The sequence below is a fragment of the Sciurus vulgaris genome (genome assembly GCF_902686455.1).
Source record: "Sciurus vulgaris genome assembly, chromosome: 18".
Lineage (NCBI taxonomy): Eukaryota > Metazoa > Chordata > Mammalia > Rodentia > Sciuridae > Sciurus > Sciurus vulgaris.
The window spans coordinates 15,999,861-16,023,898 of NC_136479.1; the positions used below are offsets into that span (position 1 = coordinate 15,999,861).

At 36.6% G+C, this 24,038-nt stretch overlaps 1 protein-coding gene across 1 annotated transcript; it reads left to right on the forward strand.

The window, feature by feature from the left end:
- Positions 1–1,788: 1,788 nt before the first annotated feature.
- On the forward strand, positions 1,789–23,869 carry LOC306649246 (phospholipid-transporting ATPase ABCA3-like). The gene is made up of 7 exons (XM_079120040.1): positions 1,789–1,995; positions 4,452–4,516; positions 5,167–5,428; positions 5,874–6,001; positions 15,245–15,410; positions 19,772–20,031; positions 23,102–23,869. The coding sequence occupies exons 2-7, from the start codon at positions 4,460–4,462 to the stop codon at positions 23,231–23,233; spliced, it is 1,005 nt and encodes a 334-aa protein (XP_078976166.1). The 5' UTR covers positions 1,789–1,995; positions 4,452–4,459; the 3' UTR covers positions 23,234–23,869.
- Positions 23,870–24,038: the final 169 nt, after the last annotated feature.

The window sequence follows — 24,038 nt, forward strand, 5'->3', positions numbered from 1 at the left end:
CACATATTCATCAATAGTCACTGAGAAAAAAATGCACATCAAAAACACAACTATCACTACACATCTACTAGAAAGAATGAGAATACCAAGTGTTGTTGATGTGGAACAACAATATGACAACATTCTACAGCCATTTTGGAAAACAGTTGGATAGTTTTTGTAAACACTTACCTACTTCCACTAGTTCCATTCCTAAATTTTAACTGAAAACAAAATTTCATGTTCTCACAAAAACCTGAATGTGTTGGGGCAGGCCCAAAAATGGCTATAGTTAGGCTCCCTCTTCACTATGTTGTTTTTAGTGCAATCAAGGCCGCGAATTGGCTGTTACAGTCAGTGTGTAATCAAGGCCAGATATACTGATTCAGTGAGTGTATTCAAAATCAAACATTTTGCTTGTGAGCAAGCACCCATTTATATAACCTGTTGACAATGTGCCTTCTTCGGCCTGCATATAAAAAGGGGCTATGGAAAAGGCTGGTGGCAGGGAGTGGTAAATGGAAATGACGGGGGCAAAAAAATGAAACTGGCTAAAGCTAAATTTGCCACCTCTGAATAGAGCACGTCTGCTATCCCAGTTCCACCTGCCAGAATCCTGATTCTTCTTCCTGGTTTTGAGCCCCTGCACCACAACATGTTTAATGAACTTTATTCAAAATTGCCAAAAACAACCTAAACGTCCTTGAACTTGTTAATGGATTAAAGAACCAGCACATACATCCGGACAATGGAATTGCTACCACTGATAAAAGAATTGACACACTCAATAAAACAGATGAATCTCAAGGCACTATGCTTAGTGAAAGAAGCTGGACTAAAACAGTTACTGATTCCATTTGCAAAGCGTTCTGGTCAAAAAAAAAAAATTGCTAGGCTCTGTTGATTATTCATCTCATGTATGTCTTGATTGTGGTGATAATTTGAATATGCATGTCAAAACCACACCTCAAAAGGTGTATTTTTAAAAAACTGTCTATAGAGAATATTCCTTTAACCAAGACTCTTCTATCTGCTTTCCAACTTCCAGACGCTTCTTGAGATCTTTGATCATCGCTCACCACTGATGCCCCCTGCCTCTTGGTGGTGGTGTACTCATTTTAGAGAAGGGAGGCTCCACATCCTCCTAAAGCCAGGAACTGAAGATTTAATCTGGGGGCGAGGGCAACAAAAAAATTCCCTGAAGCATACGGAGGTTTAAAACAAAACCTAAGAACTCAAAATCAGAGGAGGGGGCTGCCACGTGGGAGGCCGAGGCTCGGGCAGCAGTGCAGGGGCCGAAGAGAGGAGTTGGTGGGAGGGGACAGCCGCCAGGAAGGGGCGGGGCGGCTGCGGAGGCCACCAAGTCTGGGAGACAGGACTCCACCTCCGGGTGTGTGGTGGCCCTGAGAGCGGGCTGCACCGGGTGGGGAGAGGCATGCCTTGGGACATAAGTACCGGGCCTCGCGTTGGAGAATTAACGGACAAGGGAGGGAGGGAGCCCGAGGCGGGGACGCGCACCTGGAGGAGGGGCGGGGCGCACGTGGGGTAGGAGGACCACGGGGCGGGGCCGCGTACTTGGGAGGATCTGGCTCCACAGGGTCTGGAGCCCGGGGTCGCCCGCAGAAGGACGGAGGGGCAGGACGCACGCGGCATTGGGTGTGGAGGGGACACGGCGTACGTGGGGTCGCCCGTTGAAGGCCTGAGGGGCGGGGGCGCACGTGGTGGGGAGGGGAGAAGAGAGGCGGGGCGAACGTGGGCGGGGCGTGCGTGGAAGGCCTGACGGGTCAGCGGCTCCACGGGGCCGCCGGTTGAAGGACCGAGAGGCTGGGCGGGCCGCAGTGGCAGAGCGAGGGAGCCGGGCCTCGTGGGCGCGGGGTGGGGGCCGAGGGGCGCAGGAGCTGGGACTTCGGGACGCCCGCGGCGTTCTGAGGCGCCACCTGCGCCGAGGGAGGCGTCTTGGGCGGGTATCGCCGTTGGGCCGTGGCCCTGAGGCGGGCCAGTCACGCGCTGGCGCGGGTGAGTGGCGGTTGCGGGACCCAGGGAGGAGCGACAGGCTTTGGGCCGCGGCAGCTGTGGCGCTCGTCCGCCGTCCGGTGAGTGGCCGCCGGCTCCTTCCCTCCAGCCGCCGCCCTCGCGTCCATCCCGCCCGCTGGCCCCACGTTGCCGAGGACCGACGCCCTAAGCGACTTGCCTGGCCAGGTCGGCTTCCGAAATGCTGAGGACGAATTCGAAATGATTTTTTTTTTCCGCTTGAGCCAGTACAGTTCTGAATTAGGTTTAAGAATATGGTAAAATTGGCTTTGTGCAGAAGATCCTCCCGTTTGGGTTTTAATTTTTAAATTACAATTTACATGTAATTACAAAACAAGTCATTTGGCTTTAAATGTGTTTAAGGTGGGTTCCTCAAAACTTTAAGGAATCCGAGAACAGTTTTTAGTTTTCCCCAGTTTATTAGATGCTTTTTGAAAACTCAATCAACTCTTGCATTAAAGATTACAAATTTTAATAGATCTGGACTGAGTATCTTCAAAAGTGTTAACAAAATGTTCATTTGAGACACCTTACTTAAACCGATTTTTTAAATTGATTTTGAAAGTAAACAAAGGGAAGGTTAATTAAATGTCTGAACTTGAGAATAGCAGAATCTGCCTTTCCTAAGTGCTCTCTACATGTCAGCTTGATTTCTTCTGTTACATTTAGTCTTTTCGTCCATGGGAGAAAGTTGCCTCCACTAGCTTCCAGACTCACCTTATCAGATTCACTATCAGAACTTTACTCCTTTTAAATTAGAAAGGGTCTGATTGGTCTGGCAGAGGTCATATATTCCAAGCTTTTTGACCACACTAAAAAAGATGTTAACATCCATCTAAAACACGTGTCTAGAGTAAGGGAAGATACGTTTGCAAAGGGCATCCAGTATCATTGAAACGACTCAGTTAAATAGGTGTTTTGTTTTTTATCCCCATCTTACAGCCATTTGGTCTCCTCGTGGCTCTCCCATCACTTTCCTGAGATTTACTCCCTTGTTAGGATGTAAGTTTGCTGGAGTCTTATGTTTGATTTTGTAGATAGGTAGCAGGATATTATTATTACCATGGATGAAGTTGAAGTAACAGTAATGGAGAAGCATAGATAGAGCAAACTTTTTGGGAAAAAAATGGCAAAACTTAGTGGTAGTCTGTGGGGACTGGATGACTAAAAACAATTACATGAATCTGAATTTGGTGGGAGCCTTTAACAGAATTGAGGAAGGGAATTTGGAGAGATTTTATCAGCATTTGTCTATCTTAACAGCTTTTTCTTGGCCCACTAGGACTATCCTGGGGGCCATGATAACAGTAATCACAGTAGCTCTAAAAGTTTCTGTCGTCTTACTTTGACCACTAGTACCCCCACCTTGAATGGTAGGTATACTCAAGTCTTTGTCTTGAGCATCTCAACAGATTCTTGAACATGTTCTCTCTTCAGGCACTATACTTGATGCTAGAGATACCAGAACATCCTCCCTAACCTGGGATTCAAAATCTGCCTGAAATTGAGCAAACATAGAATTTAAAAACACCATATTTCAAGACTTATTAAAAGTCAATTTCTAACAGAAGAGGGGATCCCAAAACACTTGAAATTTTCTAGCAGACTGTAAAATGTGATTTTTAAAAAAGGTCTAATTCCACTTCTGTGATGGCAGCAAAAATTAGATATGCCATACATAAAAGTTATGTGCCATTGTAGAAAAATGATGTAAGAATGTGTGTCAGGAGAGCATCACACTTACTCTTTTAAAAAACGTTTACTGCACACATGCTCTATGCCAGACACTGCCAAACACTTGATAATACAGTGAACAACTAGGCAGAAAATGGCCTTGCTTTAATAGCTTACATTTTACTAATGATAATATACAAACAGGATACTTAGAGGTTGGTAAATGCTATCAAAAGCATAAATAAGGTGGTAAGAGGAAGTAATTAAGCTAGGCCAGTCTTGGATAGCCAAAGTGAACCTCAATTTGGGTTAATCCTGCTATAGGAACTAGAAATTTACCATCCCTCAGAATGTTTCCAGCTACTGTTGTAGAGGTAAGTACTCCTTGTAGATGGTGTTGCCACTCATGAATATAAAATCAGATTTTGTTTTGTGGTACTAGGAAGTTAATCTAGTGACTATCACCTTTTTATATATATTTATTTTTATTTTTGAGACAGGGTCTCGCTAAGTTGCCCAGGCTGGTAACTTGTGATCCTCCTTCCTTAGCCTCCCAACTAGCAGAATAAATCAGATTTTGTTATACACATTTTAAGAGAGGAACCAGAGCATGAATACAAAATTGGAGTTTGGTTTGGATTATTTTAATGAACACAGGTTGAGAGGTTATTTGTTGAATAAATAGTGTGATATTTGAGCAATTAACATTTTGTTAGGTATTCTGTTTCTCCTCTTTAATCTTTACCAGTGACAAATTTCCTCTTCAGACAGAAGAATGACAGTGAAGTTCAGGCAGTTTACACTTCTTCTTTGGAAGAATTTTACTTTAAAAGTGAGTATACCTTTCTGAAAACTGTGGAAGGGACTTAATAACCTTAGGATTAAATAATTATCTGGCTTTCTATGTTCCAGGTCATGTGGATCATTTATTTGGATCTGGACCATCAAAAATATATCAGTTAGGGAATTGTTAGATCAGGCGGTTCAATATGTAGTTGAAAGCCCCAAAACCCACATTGGTTAAAAGTCAGAAAATAAACTTAAGGATTCCAAAAATAAGAGGAAGTTCAGGACAGATATTATTTGAATATGAGTTTCAGGAGGACATAAATAATGAGTGGGAATGTAAGCTGGGTAGTCAGAAGTCTGATTAGATGATCCACCTTCCACAAAATTTGAAAATGATTGAACAAAATGGGCTAAAGAACAGATACATCATACCAAGGCCTGGAAGTCTTAAAACACCATCTTCTGCCATAGCCAAAGAATTTTCAAGTACTTACCCTCAAACAACAGAAAGTATCTTAGGGGAAATACCTGATTGGAGTAGAGGATGAGTAAAAAGCTAGTAGACAACATTTGACAAGAAGGTACTGATAGCTACTTTTTAGTTTTGGGAGCATCAGTTGTGGAGTAAGGAGCGGAAGTATAAAAACGATGTGAAGTTAAACACTGGGTACTTAAGTCTTTCATATTTTTCAGAAACGGCAATGGATTCTTCTCATCATGGAATTTTTTTTGGAACTGCTTTTCACCATTATTCTTTTGATACTACGTAATTCTGTCTCTACAAAGCATATGGATAAGCTTGTGTTTGCAAAACAGTCCATAAATACCCTGCCTTCTTACTTCCTTAATACCAACAAGCAAAGAAATTGGGAACTGGTTTATGTCCCTTCAAACAGTGAAGCAGTGAACAATCTTATTGAAATGGTACAACAAACTTTGAGCAATAATTTGAAAAGTAAGAGATGATGAACATTCTTTATGACAATTCAGTTACTTATATATTTTAGTTTATTTGTGGTCCTCATCATTTTAAGCACACTAAGAATTACATAATTATGGTAAAATTATAAATTAGGATATAATCCTTATAATGAAATCTGACCAAATAATTGGTAAGGATCCTTACTTTGGTCTTTTGTTTCCTCTGTAGTAGTAAGATCAGCAGGGGATGGTGCTTCCCTAAAGACTAGAATTGAAATTCTCCAAGTGAATGTTAACTTCACAAATGAGGAATTTTACAGAGCTTCAGAGAACTATGAAGTTTTACCATCCCTTGATAGTATTAACAAATTCAACAAATTCCTATCCCTGAAAAGCTATTTGATATGCCTCATTCCCTCAGAGCATCAAATATTGTCTTTTTGTTGAAAGCTTACTGCTTTGATTTTATCTTCCTGCAGTTCATGGCTTTACTTCAGAGAAAGACTTTGAAGAATACATTAAGTATGATAAGGACTCTGATCATGTGATGGCTGCTGTTGTTTTTGACCATGACTTTGTGCACAGTGAGGACCCCTTGCCACTTGAGGTGAGGAAGCCTTAACTTAAAAGGCTCCCAGGGTTATAATGAAGATGTAATTATCAGAGCTGGCAATTCCTACTGAAATCGAACTGCTTCACCAATCAGCTGACTGACTCTAACAGCATCTCTACCAAGTTTTGGTATGATTAAGGGCCTGTATGATTCTGGGTAGTTTAGGTCATAGATTCAATATTTTTTTTCTAAGGAAGGGACTGCTTTGAATTTGCCTGAAGTTTTATGATTATTTGAGTAAGAGGGTGAGTGTGGCAACAAAATGATAGGAAATGGAATGTCTGCAGATTTCTTGAAAATTGAGGCAATAGACCTGCTCAAGAGATGTGATGTTAATGTGAACTGGGTAATCTGTTAGATCTTCACAGTTCCTGAGCTATCACTGTCAACCAATGAAGGAGGGCAAATTTGAGCCTTAACCTGCCTAAAGGAAGTTAGCAGTAAAAGCTGCCTTCTCAAGGTCCCAAGGTGCTCATACTTTTCTTCTAGTATTTGGCATACCCTACCTTCAGTGACTTGAATTCATTTTATTTATTGATCATCATCTGTGTTCTAGAAGACACAAATCTTTCAAAGATAAGGATAAGAAGCATGATCTCATGGAGTTATTATTCTAGGAGAGGGGCAAAGGAAGAGACATGTATTATTACTACTACATGGGATTTCTAGGTATATGATACATTACTAATTGTAATAAAGTGCTATGGAGGGAGGAAAGAAATGTGCTATGAGGAAGACTATTAAAAATGTATCTGGAAAGGTGAGAACCGAGAACTAAGGAGAAGGAATACCATTTTGCGGAGATTAGGACTGAGTACCTTCCAATTAGAGGGTTTGTTGTTTCTTCACCCCCAACTCTAGGAAGGGTTGATATGTTCAGATAATCTGGCCAGTAGACAGAAAGGGGAAAGTTGTAAAGGTAAACATAAGGAGTTTAGATTTTATTCAGACTATCAGAAGTCATAAAAAGAGATTAGCCAGAAGAGCATTTAATTTTTAGAGTTATTGTCTATATACTGCCTTCAGCAAATATTTATTGGGAGCCTGTGATTAGGTGTACCAAATTTAATTTGGTAATCTCAGATTATTAATTGCTTCCTACAGTGCTAGGGAAAAAAACCACATTTTATGGAATTTAACATAGTTGGACAAGAATAAGAATGAAAGTAAGTGTAATCATTTTACCCTTACTTATTCTGACATAGGGATAAATGCTTTTAAAGCATTTTATTGCAATCCCTGTTTATATATTCAAGTCTGAGAACTACTTTTTCTAATCTGACCTCATGGAGCCACATACATTAGTCTTCATACTTCAGTCTGATTTTTTTCCTATTTTTTTTTTGTTTTTTTTTTTGTTGTTGTTGTTTTGCTATAGAAGTCATGTTAGTTTCAAGGTGATGATGGAATATCCATATGGATTTAAGTAACAAAATTGGGGGGTGGGGCTGGGGATATGGCCCTGGGTTCAATCCCCAGCACCACAAAAAAAAAGGGGGAGTATTACCACCTAATATTTTTTGTTTTCTCCCTCCTACTACTGTTAAAATTTTCTGTGTTCCCCACTAGATTGTGTGTCTTAATTTATATTTTTATCTTCACAACTATGGTGCATTGCTTCAGAGATGGTAAGTTATAAAGTAAATGTGTATTTTCAAAGTAAAAATAACTTTCCCCCTTAGGTTTCCTTTTTTGTGATACACATAACTTAAAGTTTACCATTTTAATGATTTTCAAATGTACAGGGTAGTCACATTAAGTACATTCATATGCAACCATCACCACTCTCCAGAACTTGGTCATCCCACCTGAAACTCATTAAATAATAAATCCTCACCCCCTTTCTCCTAAACTCTCTGGTAACCACTGTTCTGTTAGAAAACAAAAGTATATTCTGTGTACTTTGTGTAAGTGAAATTGTATATTTGTCCATTTATTTTACCCTGTATTTGTGTATCACATTCTATCAGTTTATCTGTTAGTGAACATTTGTTTCTATTTTGGGGGCATTATGAGTAATAGTGATAAAAGAACATGGGTGTGAAAATATCTGTTCAAATTCCTGCCTTCAGTTCTTTTGGGAATATACCCAGAAATGACATTCCTGAATCATACTTAATTTTTGAGGAACTGTCATACTGTTTTACATTCTGATTAATAATGCATAAATGTTCCAGTTTCTCTTAAACCCTTGCTAACAGTTGTTTTCTGCTATTTATTTATTTCTGTCACAATAGCCACCCTAATAGTTGTGAAGTGGTATCTCATTGTGATTTTGATTTGCATTTTCTTAATCACTAGTGTTATTGAGCACCTTTTTTTATGTGCTTATTGGCCATTTATATATCTTTGAAGTAAAATCTAGTCCACTGTTTATTTCTGGGATCTTACTTTATTCCAATGTTCATATGTTTGTGTTTATGCCAGTAAATTTTGCAATCAGGAAATTTGAGTCTTGTTACTTTCTTTTCAGTATTATCTTAGCTATTTGTGTCCCACATAATTCCATATAAATTTTAGGATGAATTTTTACTAACTGCAAAAAAAAATTAAGTTTTGTTGTTTTGGGTGTTTTTTTGGTGGGGGTGGGGGACAGGTACTGGGGATTGAACCCAGAAGCACTTAACCACTGAGCCATATCCTCAGCTCTTTTTATTTTTCAAGACAGGCATTCACTAAGTTGCTGAGGTTGGCCTTGAGCTTGCATTCCTCCTATTCAGCCTCCTGAGCTGCTAGTATATGCCACAGAACCTGGCTGTTTTTGATATTTCAATAAGGATTGCATTGAATACTTAGATCATGTTGGGTAGTATGAACATTTTTAACTATTTTCCAAACCATGAATATAGAATGTCTTGGGTTATAAATATTTATCTCCTGTATTTATCTGCAACAGTAACAATTAGACTTCCTCGTTTTCAAATTGAATGCTGATTTCTTTATTTCCTTCTCTTATCTAGCTAACTCTGGCTAGAACTTATAATACTAGATGGAATAAGAGTGATAAAGTAGGCATTTTTGTCTTGTTGCAGATCTTAAAGGAAAAGCTTTCAACTTTCCCCCTTTGAGTATATTGTTAGCTGTGGGTTTGTTATATCTGACTTTTAATGTGTTTAATTTTGAATGGACATTGAACTTTATTAGATGCTTTTTCTAAATCTGTTAGTCCTTCATTCTGTTGATGCAATGTATTGTGTGTTTGATTTGGATATGTTAAACCATCCTTGAAGCCCTTTGATGATTCCCACTTGATCACAATGTGATTTTTTTAATTGCTGTTAGATTCTATTGAAGATTTTTGCATGTATGTTTATGGGAATATGGTCTAACAGTTTTTTTTTTTTTTTTTCTTTTTCTGTATCCTTGTCTGCTTTCAATGTCAGAAATGCTGGCCTCATAAAATGAATTTGAAGGAATTCTCTTCAGTTTTTTTGGAATGTAAGAAATCTTTAAATGTTTGGTAGGATTCAAGAGTGAAACCAGCAGTTGTTGGGCTTTCCCTTTGATGAGAAACTTCTTACTGATTTAATATCTCCCTCTCCTCCCCGCCCCCCCCCCCCCCCCCCCCCGCTCCCCTCTCTCTCACATGTAGTGGTCTTTTTAGATTTTCTATTCTTTTTAAAGTTATACATGACAATATGACAGTAGAATGTGTTTTGGCAGAATATACATCTTAATCTATTTAGGTTCCCACTGTTGCGGTTATACATGATGTGAAGTTACTCTGGTCGTTTATACAAATACAAGACTAGGAAAGTTATGACTAATTCTACTGCCTTTCCTATTCCCTTTCCCCCTCCCTTCCTTTTTTTTTTCCCCTTTGTCTAATCCAATGGATTTCTGATATTCCCCTCTCCACCCTCTTTTGTTGTGGGTTAGCATCCACAAATCAAAGAGAACATTTAGCCTTTGGTCTTTGGGGATTGGCTTATTTCACTTAGCATGATATTCTCCAGCTCCATCCATTTACCGGCAAATGTCATGATTTCATTCTTCTTTATGGCTGAGTAATATTCCATTGTGTATATGTGCAACATTTTATTTATCCATTCATCCATTGAAGGACACCTAAGTTGTTTCCAAAGCTTGGCTATTGTGAATTGAGCTGCTGTGAATACTGATGTGACTCTGTTGCTGTAGTATGCTGATTTTAAGTCCTTTGAGTATAAACCAAGGAGTGGGATAACTGGGGCAAATGGTGGTTCCATTCCAAGTTTTCTAAGGATCTCCATTCTGCTTCCCAGAGTGGTTGCACCAGTTTGCAGTCCCACCAACAATGTATGAGTGTAACTTTTTCCCTACATCCTCATCAACCTTTATTGTTCCGTTTATTCTTTATAACTGCCATTCTGACTGGAGTTAGATGGAATCTCAGTTAAGTTTTAATTTACATTTCTCTAATTTGCATCATCTCTTTTGCTAGAGAGGTTGATCATTTTTTCATGTATTTTTTTGACCATTCATAGTTGTGCTTCTGTAAAGTGTTTGTTCAGTTCCTTTGCCCATTTATTGATTGGGTTATTTATTTTTCTGGTATTCAGTTTTTTGAGTGCTTTCTGTATCCTGGAAATTAATGCCTTTTCTGGGGTATTAGTGGTGAATATTTTCTCCCATTCTGTAGGATTTGTATTAACATTCTTGATTGTCTCTTGCTGTAAAGAAGCTTTTCAGTTTGATACCATCCCATTTATTGATTCTTGATTTTACTTCTCGCACTTTGAGAGTCTTGTTGGGGAGTTGGTTTTCAAACCAACATGTTGGAGTGTTGGGCCTTCTGGTAAGTGCAGGTCTCTGGTCTAATGCCTAGGTCCTTGATCCACTTAAAGTTGAGTTTTGTGTAGACCAAGATATAGGGGTTCAATTTCATTCTATTACATATGAATTTCCAGTTTTCCCAGCATCATTTATTGTATGTTTGTGGCTCCTTTGTCTAGGATGAGATAACTGAATTTTTGTGGCTGTGTCTCTGTGTCTTTTGTTCCATTGGATTTCATGTCTCTTTTGGTGCCCATACCATGCTGTTTTTGTTACTACAACCCTGTACTATAATTTAAGGTGATAATTTAAGGTGTAGTATAATTTAAGGTGAGGTGTATAATTAAGTGTGATGTCTCCTGTATCACTTTTTGTGCTAAGGATTGCTTTGGCTATTCTGAGCCTCTTATTTTTCCAAATGAATTTTGTGATTGCGTTTTTTTGATTTCTGTGAAGAATGTCATTGGAATCTTTATAGGAATTACAATGAATCTTTATAGCACTTTTGGTAATATGGTCATTTTGATAATATTTATTCTGCCTATCCAGGAACATGGGAGAGATCTTTCTGTTTTCTAAGGTCTTTTTTAGTGTTCTGTAGTTTTCATTGTAGAGATCTTTCACCTCTTTTTTTTAGGTTGAGTCCCAAATATTTTTTTGCGGCTGTTGAAAGGGTAGAGTTTTCCTGATTTCTCTTTCAGCTAATATTATCCTTGGTGTATAGAAATGTAGTTGATTTATTGGTATTGATTTTAAACTCTGCTACTTTGCTGAATCTGTTTTTGAGTTCTTAGGAGCGTTTTAGTAAAGTTTTTTTGGGGTCTTCTAAATACAGACTCATGTTATCACCTATAGGGATAGTTGGAGCTCTTCTTTTGTTATTCATATCCCTTTAATTTCTTTTGTCTAATTGCTCTGGCTAGGGTTTCAAAGACTATTCTGAGTAGGAGTGGTAAAAGAGGGCATTCCCGTCTTGTTCCAGTTTTTAGAGGGAATGCTTTCAGTTTTTCTCCATTTAGAATGATGTCAGCCTTGGGTTTAGCATATATAACTTATTTCAGTCTTGATAGGTTGTGTATGTCTAGTAACTTATCCAATTTGTTGGCATATACTTGTTCATGCTCCCTTGTATTTAAGTGATATCAATTGTTAATTTCTCACTCTTTATCACTGATTTTGTCTTCTCTCTCCTAGCTAAAGCTTTGTCAGGTGTGGATCATTTCAATGTTGTACAATCTTACTTTTGTCTCTTCTCTGATCTTGTACTAATTTGGAGTTTGATTTGTTCATTCTTTTCTAGTTTGTTGGTGTTCTATAGTTTTTAGCATATAAATCCTGTTCATGTTCTACTAGTTCATATCCAGGTAGTGTTTTTTTTTTTTTAACTGATGATAAATTATATTTTCTCCTTCTTAGCTTTTTTTGGTATCTGTTTCCAATTAATATATAATTTAGTTTTTCTTATTTTTGAACTCTTAAAAAATAGGCATCTTTAGGTAGTCACTTTTAAACTTAAACTGAAATTTCTAACATTCATTCATGTTGTTAAATATAGCTATAACTTATCCTTTTCATGATTGTAATAATCTGTTTATTAAGATATAGCACTATCACTAGCCATTCTTCTGTCAGTATCAAAGATATATTCAGTTTGGGGTTCTTCTAATGTGTCAAAATTGTCTTAGTAATGTCTTCTACTGTACTTCTACATGTGTGATAGTTTCTCTTGAATATCTGTACCCAGAAATGCAATTATAGCTCATAAGGTGTGGAAGTATTGAATTCCTGTTGTTACCAAATATCTTACTCAACTAGGTATAATATGTAACTTTGGCCTTAATTTGAATTTTCCTACTTACTAATGAGGTTGAGCATCTTTTAAATATGAGTTTTCTATCATTTATTATGTCTTAAGAACTATTTTTTATTTTTATTTAGGTGTCGATAGACCTTTATTCATTTACATGTGGTGCTGAGAATCAAATCCAGTGCTTCACACATGCAAGGCAAGTGCTCTACCACTGAGCCACAACCCCAGCCCAAGAACTTATTCAGGAGTTAATGAGATATTTGTATTTTTCTTTCAAAATTTTTTAAAGTTGTGCTTTTGACATTTAATTCCTTATTTAATCTGGAAGTAATCTTTATTATTGTTTATTTGCATTGTTACATTTCTAATGCTCTTTATCTTTCATGTGTATTTGACTTTCCATCTGATGTCATTTCCCTTAATCTGAAAAGCTTCTCTTAGCATTTCTTGAAGTATAGATCTTCTAGTAATCAATTTCCTTAGTTTTAGTTTATCTGAAAATGTCATTTTTGAAGGATATGTTCACTTAATAAAGAATTCTGGGTTGACTTTCTTTCCAGGACTTTTCAGACCTGGAAATAGACTTTTCAGACTATTTTCAGACCTTCACTGTTTCATATGAGAAATCAGAAGTCATATACAATCTATATTTTTCTCTCTGGTTGCTTTAAAATTTTTTTATTCTATTTTTTAGCAGTTTGACTTGAATATCTAGATGTGCCTATTTTCTATTCTCTCTTTGGACTTTTGTTATTGTGGTAAGAACACTTAACTCAAGATTACCCTCTTGTTAAGAAGGTACCTTTTTACGTATTATTGACTGTAGGCACAATGTTGTATTGTAGATACGCAGAATTTTTTCATTTTGGAGATCTGAAACTTAAACCTATTAAATGATGACTCCCCATTTCCCCTTCACCCCAGAACCTGGAAGTTACCTTCCATTCTTTCTTCTGTAAGTTGAACTATTTTAGGTACTTAAGTGTAATACTGAAGGATTTATCCTTCTCTGACTAGATTATTTCACTTACCATAATGTTCTCTGGATTCATCCTTGTCGTCATAGTGAGATTTTCTTATTTAAGGCTAAATAATATTCCATTGTATATGTAAATACCACATTTCCCTGCTTTGTTCATCTGTGGATTGATATGACCTATGTGCTTTGAATAGAAGAGAATGAGAATTCCAGTTTGTCATCATTGGGTATAATGCTGACCTTGGGGTTTTTTTTTGTTTGTGGCTTTTTATCATGTTAAGGTAAATTCCTTCTATACCTACTGGTAGTTTTTGTCATGGTAACAGTGTTGAATTTAACCAAATTATTTTCTCCATCTATTGCGGGCTGGAGTTGTAGCTCAGTGGAAGAGCACTTACATGTGTGAGGCACTGGGTTCAATTCTCAGCACCACACATAAATAGAGGTCCATTTAGTGAAATGATTAATTTTTGTCCTTCATTCTGTTATTGGGTTATATCACATTAAATTACTTGTGTGTGTTGCATCCCAGAGATAAATATCACTTGGTCATGGAGTACAATCTTTTTAATGGGCTGTCAAGTCCAGTTTTTAATACACCTCATATGCTACATAACTACATTTCAGTAAACTGTGAACACATGTATGACAGTACATATCATGTGGCTTAGGTGTATAGTAATTGATAACATCTATAAGAGCTTATACTATTATAATTAGACCTTTGGCTATAAACTCACTGAATCATTTTACAATAGACTGTATCTTATATAATACTTAAACCAGATCACCTTGATGGCCAATAACCAAAGTACTGTGTACAGGTCTGCCAGGTCTATTATTATCCCAGGGACCATGCCCAAGTCTGAGGTTTAGTGCTGATTCTAACCGGAAACAGAAACACATTTCAAGAGAAATAACTTGGTCAGAGATTGCCAAGGTGGTTCACCTCAAGCTTCTTCCAGGTCCACTAATCCAGCTTTATGGGAGAAAATAGAAAGTAAAGTTCCTGAAGTTTCTTTGATGGGGTATATAGGTCCCAGTCCATACCCAAGAATCTAGATCCCAAGAGTGAGTCCAGAAGTGACAGAAAGAAGAAGTTACCAAGTGCCAAGCAAGAAGGCCCAAGTGCCAGCCATGTGAAAAGAAACAGAAGAAAAATAAGAAAAAAGAAATGTATTTGTATATATCATCCTTTTGAATTGGCATGGTGACTACCCACTGTCGCATGAGTGCCTCAGATCTACCTAGTGCACACAAATAGTCCCCCTTGGTGATGGACCCTCTTGTCCTTGATTCTGATTCATCTTTGGGGGAAGGGTCAAGATAGAGAAGATTTGTACTACTCTCAGACACCATGGAAGTAACTCCTGTTGTTTATCAAGTATGTTTGTTATGAAAAGATATAAAAGGGCAAATAGATGCACGTACAAGTATTGTGGAACTTTAAAAATATCAGCTACTTGGTGGATTTTAAGAGAATGGGACATTTGGTTATATATCTTATGGATATCTGCTGTTGGGTAAGTGCTTAACAAGTTTAGTTTCCTGGCATCGTAAACCCTCACAACATTTGATACTGAGGATAGAACTTTGTTTTATAATCATGTAGCATTGCCCTCCAAACTTTAATTGTTTTTCGCTTAACTTTAGTATCTCAGAGAAATGATTTTCTTCCTATATTATCTCATAGGTTAGGTACCACTTGCGTTTCAGTTATTTATTGAGAAATACCTCACGACCTACAAGACTTTTGGTGATTCCAAAGGAGGATCATGGCTGGTGCACGGGTCATCTTTTTCCAATTTACCTCTCACAAGGGCCCAGGAACCCCTTGGAGCCAGATGGAGGTGTTCCTGGTGAGTAGACTTGAGTTTGTTAGTTTAAACAACTTTTTCTTGTTTTGTTACTTTTTTTCCAAGCCACAAAGAAGTCTCTCTTTAAATAATTTTGGAAATGTTAGTTTACCGATATGAATTTAGATTGGTTGTTATACACACACACACACACACACACACACACACACACACACACACTCAAAGTTAGAAACAGGATCCAAGAAAAAAATTATTTGCTTCTAGAAGACAGCCATTCTGAGAACTAGTAAAATATTCTGGATATATTCAAGACATTGTAGCTTATATTGATTTGGTGGGTGAAATCAAAGGTTCTGATTTCTGAATTGGATCATATTACTACCTGTATATAAATCCTCAGAGACCAGCACAGGGCGCCAGGGACTCCCCCAAGCAGCCCAACCCCCTCCGGCAGGAAGTGCCTCTCTAGGCTAGCTTCCCAGGGCAGACCGCCCAGTGAGAGCCTCTCCACGCAGAACCAGCCACAAGTTCCCAAGCCAGCAGAGACATTCCACACGCAAGCAGCTTCTGGGACCAGGGCTGGGCAATCAGAGACCTTTCCAGGCAGCATTGTCCCCCTTCAGCTGCAGGCTTTTTCCACGGGGTGATCCAAGATGGTGAAAAACTGAAAGCATTCCCCCTAAAAACTGGAACAAGGCAGGGATGCCCTCTTTCACCACTTCTATTCAACATTGTTCTTGAGACTCTAGCCAGAGCAATTAGACAAACCAAAGAAATTAAAGGGATACGAATTGGAAAAGAGGAACTCAAACTATCCCTGTTCGCTGATGACATGATTATATATTTAGAGGAACCTGGAAATTCCACCAGAAAACTCTTAGAACTCATAAGTGAATTCAGTAAAGTAGCAGGTTACAAGATCAATGCTTATAAATCCAATGCATTTTTATACATAAGTGATGAATCTTCAGAAAGAGAAATTAGGAAAACTACCCCATTCACAATAGCATCAAAAAATAAAATAAAATACTCAATCTCACAAAAGAGGTGAAAGACCTCTACAATGAGAACTACATAACACTAAAGAAAGAAATTAAAGAAAACCTTAGAAGATGGAAAGATCTCCCATGTTCTTGGATAGGAAGAATTAATATTGTCAAAATGGCCATACTACCAAAAGTGCTATACAGATTCAATGCAATTCCAATTAAAATCCCAATGATGTACCTTACAGAAATAGAGCAAGCAATTATGAAATTCATCTGGAGGAATAAGAAACCCAGAATAGCTAAAGCAATCCTCAGTAGAAAGAGCGAAGCAGGGGGTATCGCAATACCAGATCTTCAACTCTATTACAAAGCAATAGTAACAAAAACGGCATGGTATTGGTACCAAAATAGACAGGTAGATCAATGGTACAGAATAGAGGACATGGACACAAACCCAAATAAATACAATTTTCTCATACTAGACAAAGGGGCCAAAAATGTACAATGGAGAAAAGATAGCATCTTCAACAAATGGTGCTGGGAAAACTGGAAAACCATATGCAACAGAATGAAATTAAACCCCTATCTCTCACCCTGCACAAAACTCAACTCACAATGGATCAAGGACCTTGGAATCAGACCAGAGACCCTGCATCTTATAAAAGAAAAAGTAGGTCCAAACCTTCAACTTGTTGGCTTAGGAGCAGACTTCCTTAACAGGACTCCCATAGCCCAAGAAATAAAAGCAAGAATCAACAACTAGGATAGATTCAAACTAAAAAGCTTTCTCTCAGCAAAGGAAACTATCAGTAATGTGAAGAGAGAGCCTACAGAGTGGGAGAATATCTTTGCCACTCATACTTCAGATAGAGCGCTAATATCCCGAATCTATAAAGAACTCAAAAAACTCTACACAAAGAATACAAATAATCCAATCAACAAATGGGCTAAGGAAATGGACACTTCACAGAATATATACAAGCAATCAACAGATATATGAAAAAATGTTCAACATCTCTAGTAATAAGAGAAATGCAAATCAAAACTACCCTAAGATTTCATCTCACCCCAATTAGAATGGCGATTATCAAGAACATAAGCAACAATAGGTGTTGGCGAGGATGTGGGGAAAAAGGTACACTCATACATTGCTGGTGGGGTTGCAAACTAGTGCAGCCACTCTGGAAAGCAGTATGGAGATTCCTCAGAAAGCTTGGAATGGAACCACCATTTGACCCAGCTATCCCACTCCTTGGCCTATACCCAAAGGACTTAAAATCAGCATACTACAGAGCTACAGCCACATCAATGTTCATAGCTGCTCAATTCACTATAGCCAGATTGTGGAACCAACCCAGATGCCCTTCAGTTGATGAATGGATAAAGAAACTGTGGCATATATATACAATGGAATATTACTCCGCCGTGAGGAATAACAAAATTATGGCATTTGCAGGCAAATGGATGAAATTGGAGGATATCATGCTAAGTGAGATAAGCCAATCTCATAAAACTAAAGGACGAATGATCTTGCTGATAAGCGGATGAGGACATATGGGGGGGTAGGAGGGGTTAGTGTTAGGGTTAGGGTTAGGGTTAGGGTTAGGGATAAGGAGGGTGGTAAGAATGGAGGAAGAAAGGAATGTATAGAGGGAAAAGAGGAGTGGGAGGGGAGGGAGGAAGGGAAAAAACAAAATGAATCAAACAACATTGCCTTATGTAAATTTATGATTTTTAATTAAAATTAAAAAAAACAAAGGCCAAATATTCTCTTTGATATGCAAATGCTAACTCATATTAAGAGGGTGGTGGGTAGGGAAGAATAGAAGTACTTTGGATTAGACAAAGGGGAATGAAGGGAAAGGAGGGGGGATAAGAATAGGAAAGATAGCAGATTGAATGGACTTTACTGTGTTCATATTAGTACTTGACCAATGTAATTCCACATTATGTACAACCAGAATAATGGGAAGTTTTATTCCATATATGTGTAATATGTCAAAATATATTCTGCTGTCAAGTATAACTAAAAAGAACAAATGTTTTTAAACAAGAAAATCTTAAAATTTTTTCTCTATAAAATCATATTCAGTTCATAACATATAAAATGTAATATATTTCACACTAGCACCATAAAGAATGGAGCTGGAATGAAGCTGTGTTAATATTAAGAATGAAAAGTAGATTTCTGTTTGAATCCATATGAGGAAATAAAGAGAGAAATATAACAAATATAGTGTATACAGTAAATATAAAAATAAACTCTTGCTGGACACAGTAGCACACAAGGTCAAGGTCAGCCTGGCCAACTTAGTAAGACCCTGTCTCAAAAAATAGGACTGGGGTGTAGCTCTAAGAGTGTCACAGGATTCAATTCCCAGTATCACTAAATAAATAAATAAACCTCTTGTGCTCTCCCCTTTCTTAGCTTAAGAGACAAGATTATATAAAAATGTTTTGTTAGGTTTGTAACATAATATGTATAACAATGATAGCATAGAAATGGAGAGGGAATGGAGCTATAGACAAGTATCTATATCACTAGAATAAGTTAGTATAAATCTGAATTCAATTCTGAAAAGATGTATATCATAAGCCTTAGAGCAATCATTAATAAAATAAAATAACAGTTTAAAAAAAATAAGAGCCTTGTCCTAGGAAGAGTAACAGATAAAAGAAATGAAGACAGGTTACTAGGAACATTCTATTTTTTCTGGGTATGGAAAAGAAAAGCTATTATTTTTTCATGGTTGTCTCTGTTTCCACCAGAACTCAGACTAAAATTATTAGAATCTACTCTCCATTTAAAATCTGGTTTCGTTCTGAAAATTCATTGTAATTTTCTTACAGAAAACTGTAAACCCAATACATTCTTGGATTCATGTAATGATAAAGACAAGTTTAAAATCTCTACTAAAGAAAATGGGTCCAAAGAGATCTCTTTTTTTACAATTAGCAATGATAATAGGCTTCACAGAGACTGTTTTCCTTGTTACTTCTTACTCCTCAATAGAAGACACAATTTTTAGGGAAGCTTGTAATTTTAAGAAAGGGGTTTCCAAAATGCTAATATAGATTAATATTTGTAAATATGCTCTAGTAAAATAGTAAGTCATTTTAGCTGAAGTTTGGAAGTTCTGCCATCATTAATATTTTACTTCATGTGTTCAGTGAGCACGTAAATAAAATTTGCATGGAGAAATTCATGGATTGGGAAGTAGATGTAGTTAACTAGAATTATTCAGAAGTTCAAAGCCCAGTTTTAGGCATTACAGGGACGAGGGTGACTGACAGTGAAAGGGACAGCAATATCTCACTATACTAATTGTTCAGTGTTTGAAAACACTGGTCTACTTATATTGCCAGTTGCTTTACACCTGTGTATGTCACTTACTATGTGTGCTTCACATTCAGGATATATCAGAGAAGGATTCCTGGCTGTACAACATGCTGTGGACAAAGCCATCATGAAGTATCATGCAAAAGAATCATCAGCAGAAATTCTTAGACACACGACTGTTTTTATAAAACGATTTCCATTTCCAGCATTCCTTGATGACAGCTTTCTTACATACCTCAGTCAGATATGGCCCCCAATGATCTTATTTATCTTCTCATTAACTGTATTCACAATACTCCATACCATTGTTCAGGAAAAGGAAACAAAATTAAAGGTAACTCCTAATTTTTATTTAAATTTAAAACATCTGCAAGGAGAAATCTCCAGTTTGGTGCTGCTTAGCATTATCTATTACTAACATCAGTTAGGTATTAGTAAGACAACAATAAAGGCAGTTCAACCCATTACAGGTCCTACTATAAATATCTTAATCTCCTGGAACCTTCATTATTTGAATTTATGTAATGCTGACTTTTTATTGTTAAATGTTATTCCTATATTGAATTCATTTTCACATATTTTAAATTGGTTTACTTGACCTATGGACCATCTGAAATTCCTATTAATAACAGCATTATGTCATTCCTTAAATTGTTACTTGAGCTGTACAAGTTCTTGTGCTGTTTCCTTTTTTATAAATATTTTTAGTTATAGATGGACACAATACCTTTATTTTATTCATTTATTTTTTTTGTGGCGCTGAGGATTGAACCCAGTGCCTCACACATTTTAGGCAAGCACTCTACCACTGAGCTACAACCCCAGCCCATGTGCTGTTCCTTTAGAAAGCTTCATCATGAGGTGATTTTAGTGTAAGAAATCACTTAGATGGAGACTCAGGAATAAATAGAATCAGTTTTAAAAATGCTGGCATTGCCACCTAACTTTTAATGCTGTATGAACATCAAGTTAATTAACTTGCTACAACAGTTTTATATCTTTTAGATATATTTAAATTTTGTGAGTTTGAGATATGTCTTCTTCCCAGATCCAGAATTCCCATGTAGACAGTCCTGAACAAGAAGGAGAAAACTAATGTTAATTAAAGAACCATATTCTCCAGCTTTTTGCTTGAATAAAGAATTCAGTAGAGTCATGGAATTTATTCTATTTTTAGGTGCAAGGGGAGAAGGAAGATATTTTAAATTCTTCTTTAACAGAGGATGGCTGTTCCAGGGTTGTGAGAAATTAAGGAATTATGGGGTACTCAAACATATGAAAGAAGGCGAATTTGACAAAAGTACAGAGGCAAGAAAATAGCCACACAAGATTACAAGGAGGTGTAAAGCATGACTTTGTAGTACAGGTTAAGGATATTGAATTTTTCCTAAGAGGTATGGGATACTACTAAAAGGTTTTTGAGTAAGGAAACGGCATTAAATCTACATTTTTAAATGTCATTCAAGAATTGAAAAGTGGCAAAAATGGGAATAGTAAGCTATTCAGATAATCCAGATAGGAGAAGATGATGGTGACATTAAACTGGGTGGGAACAGATTGAAAGGTATTTTAAAAACCAAAAGAATTTGGTAATTGGATATGGAGTAAAAAGGATGAAAGACATTCAGAATGACTCACAAACTGGGCAATTGGCTAAAATCTATTTCAGGATTTGGTATAGGAGTCCATATTTACCTTAATCGTTTGATTTGTCACCTTTTGAACTTCTCATTCCTCACTGAAAAATTGAAAACATTTTTCAATCTTTTCATGGCAGTCTCCCTGTTTTTTTCTAATTAGTTGTACATGACAGTAGAAATGCATTTATACATTTTGATGGGTCCCTACTTTTTGTGATCATTTTAATTGCCACCAAACCATAAAAAGAAATTATTGAATTATAGATTCTGTCGAAGAATGCAATCATGTTTAATTTCCAGTATGTTCCCCAAGAAGATGAACTTGGTGAAACATTTTTTACTAGATCCTGTCTTCCTAGAACAGTGTGATCATGACTTTGGTATCCCCTTTCTGAGTCATATGTATTGTTTTTTCACTTCTTTTCAAGTTAAAATTGCATACAAAATAGTGTATGTCCATATGTAGTTTATAATGATAGTTACACAGAACATATTATCAGTACCTTTGAAGAATTTTATGTAATTGTCTTGCTTTTCTTCATGATTTTACCACAGATGTATCTCCAAATATTATATTACTTAATTTTATGAGTGTTATTATATTTCAATTATATATATTATTCTATTTTCTCTTTTCATTTAATGTTGGATGCATTATTTCATTCTTTTTTACTCTTGCATAATACTCCAGTATATTAATACACCACAAATTACTTATCCATTCTATATTTGAGAATAGTTGAATTTCTTCTATTTTTTCCACTAGGAAAGCAATGATGCTGGGGTTTTTGTGTTGTTGTTTTTCATTAACCATTAATTGCTCTTTTTTATTAATACAATGTAAATGAGCAAAGATAAGCATTCATGCTACAGTTCAAAATGTTGGTTAATGCACATTAACATAACAGTTTAAGTACAATGTTTAACCTTCCTTTATTCCAAAGGAAGCATCTCTCTTTAACTCAACTAGCAGTGTTTTCTCTCAGTTATCATGTTACTGATTGTCACAGTAGGTCATTTGATCCTGCTTTATTGTAGCTGGAAACTCCAGATGTATTGATTTATATGTTTCTGCATTTAGTCGCTATTATACCTTCCATGGACTTCCCTTTTCTCTAAGTGGCCTTCTTTTAAGCATTTTGTACTAATTGAAATTGTAATAAAAGTAAACTCTTTAGCCACATAGTGTCATATTTCTTATGGTATCATATTTACTTAGAAATGCAGTGGTTATGTCTGATTTTCCACAGGTAGAATATGAATAAGATGTGCTGGACCAATATAAATGGAATCCTAAGCAAAAGCTGGTGGTGAGGGCTCATAGGAAAGAAAACAGAAAAAGTGGAAATTTCTCCCATAGAAATTGTTAACAGTTTATCATGCAGTTGTTGCTTACATAATGCTTAATTTAATGTACAATTTAATAGTTGCATTTAGGAATGGAGAGAAGTTTATATTTAGAAAAAAGGGCTTTTTCTGTTTTTAGAATGTTCAGAGATGATTCTAATAGTAATTGTTGAACAAACTAAGACAGTTGTGATATGAGATTTCATTTGGTTAAAACCCATGAACAGTTCTACCTCAAATGTAATTGCTTGTGGTTTTCTGTGTATGTGTTGTAAATCTGTATTTATGTGTATGTGTACTAAGCAACATTTATTCTAGTAAATATGATAAAATAATTAAAAAAAAAAGATCCAGAGAAGATTTGAATCATGTATTTATATGGGTTTGCTGTTAACCTCTCAATTCTGTCTCCCACAGGATTACCTTCTAATAATGGGACTGACACGCTGGCAGCTCTGGGGTGCTGATTTTGTCACATTCTTCTTGACACTTTTGATTACCATCAGCTTGATGACTTTTTTCCTGTTCATTAAGGCAAGTAGACGCTGAGGAACATTTACTCTGTTAAAGTTCTTAAGTTTAGATAGTTGCTTGATATGGAGTGAGTGATACCAAGGCATTTGAGTTAATGAAAGCAGTTTGACCACATAGGCATGCTCTGTTCAGCAAGGACCTTTGTTTCTAGAAATGGCATATTCACAGAATTAATGCATTCTGCTTCATTTTAGCCTTTACCTTGTGATAATGCATCATAGACATTCTACATAAACAGGAACTCTTTTTGTTCCGTCAGATTCTATGTATTCCTGACATGCCTTAAAATACAACCCTTCCAGTGGCTTTGCCTCTGCAGTTCTTGGTTACTTCCTCTCCTGTTGTATTGATGTTTATAGAGTACCCCCTTGTAATGTCAAAATACTTCCTTTGATTATAATTGCTGATCTTTTTAAAATTTTTATTAAATATTTCAAATATTCTAAAATAACAGATGCCCTTGAATTATAGCCCAGAATCAGTACAGGTTAACTATTTGCTTTACATGGTACAGAATTATTTTTAACAGAAAACATTAGTTATAGCAAAAACCCCACTTTTCTCTTCCCTTTCTTTGCTCTCTCTCTCCCCCCCCCAAAAAGTCTTCGAATACATATGTATTATATCCATACAGTTTTGTTACATTTGTATGATCCCAAAAACAATATACAGCATTGCTTTTGTGTCATTACTTTTGTATGTCTTTAACGTATATAAATGCCATTGAACATTAAATTTATAATTTGCCACCAGATATTTTTCATTCAACATTATAACAATTTATTCTCACGTTTTTACATATTGATTTGGTTAGCTTTGA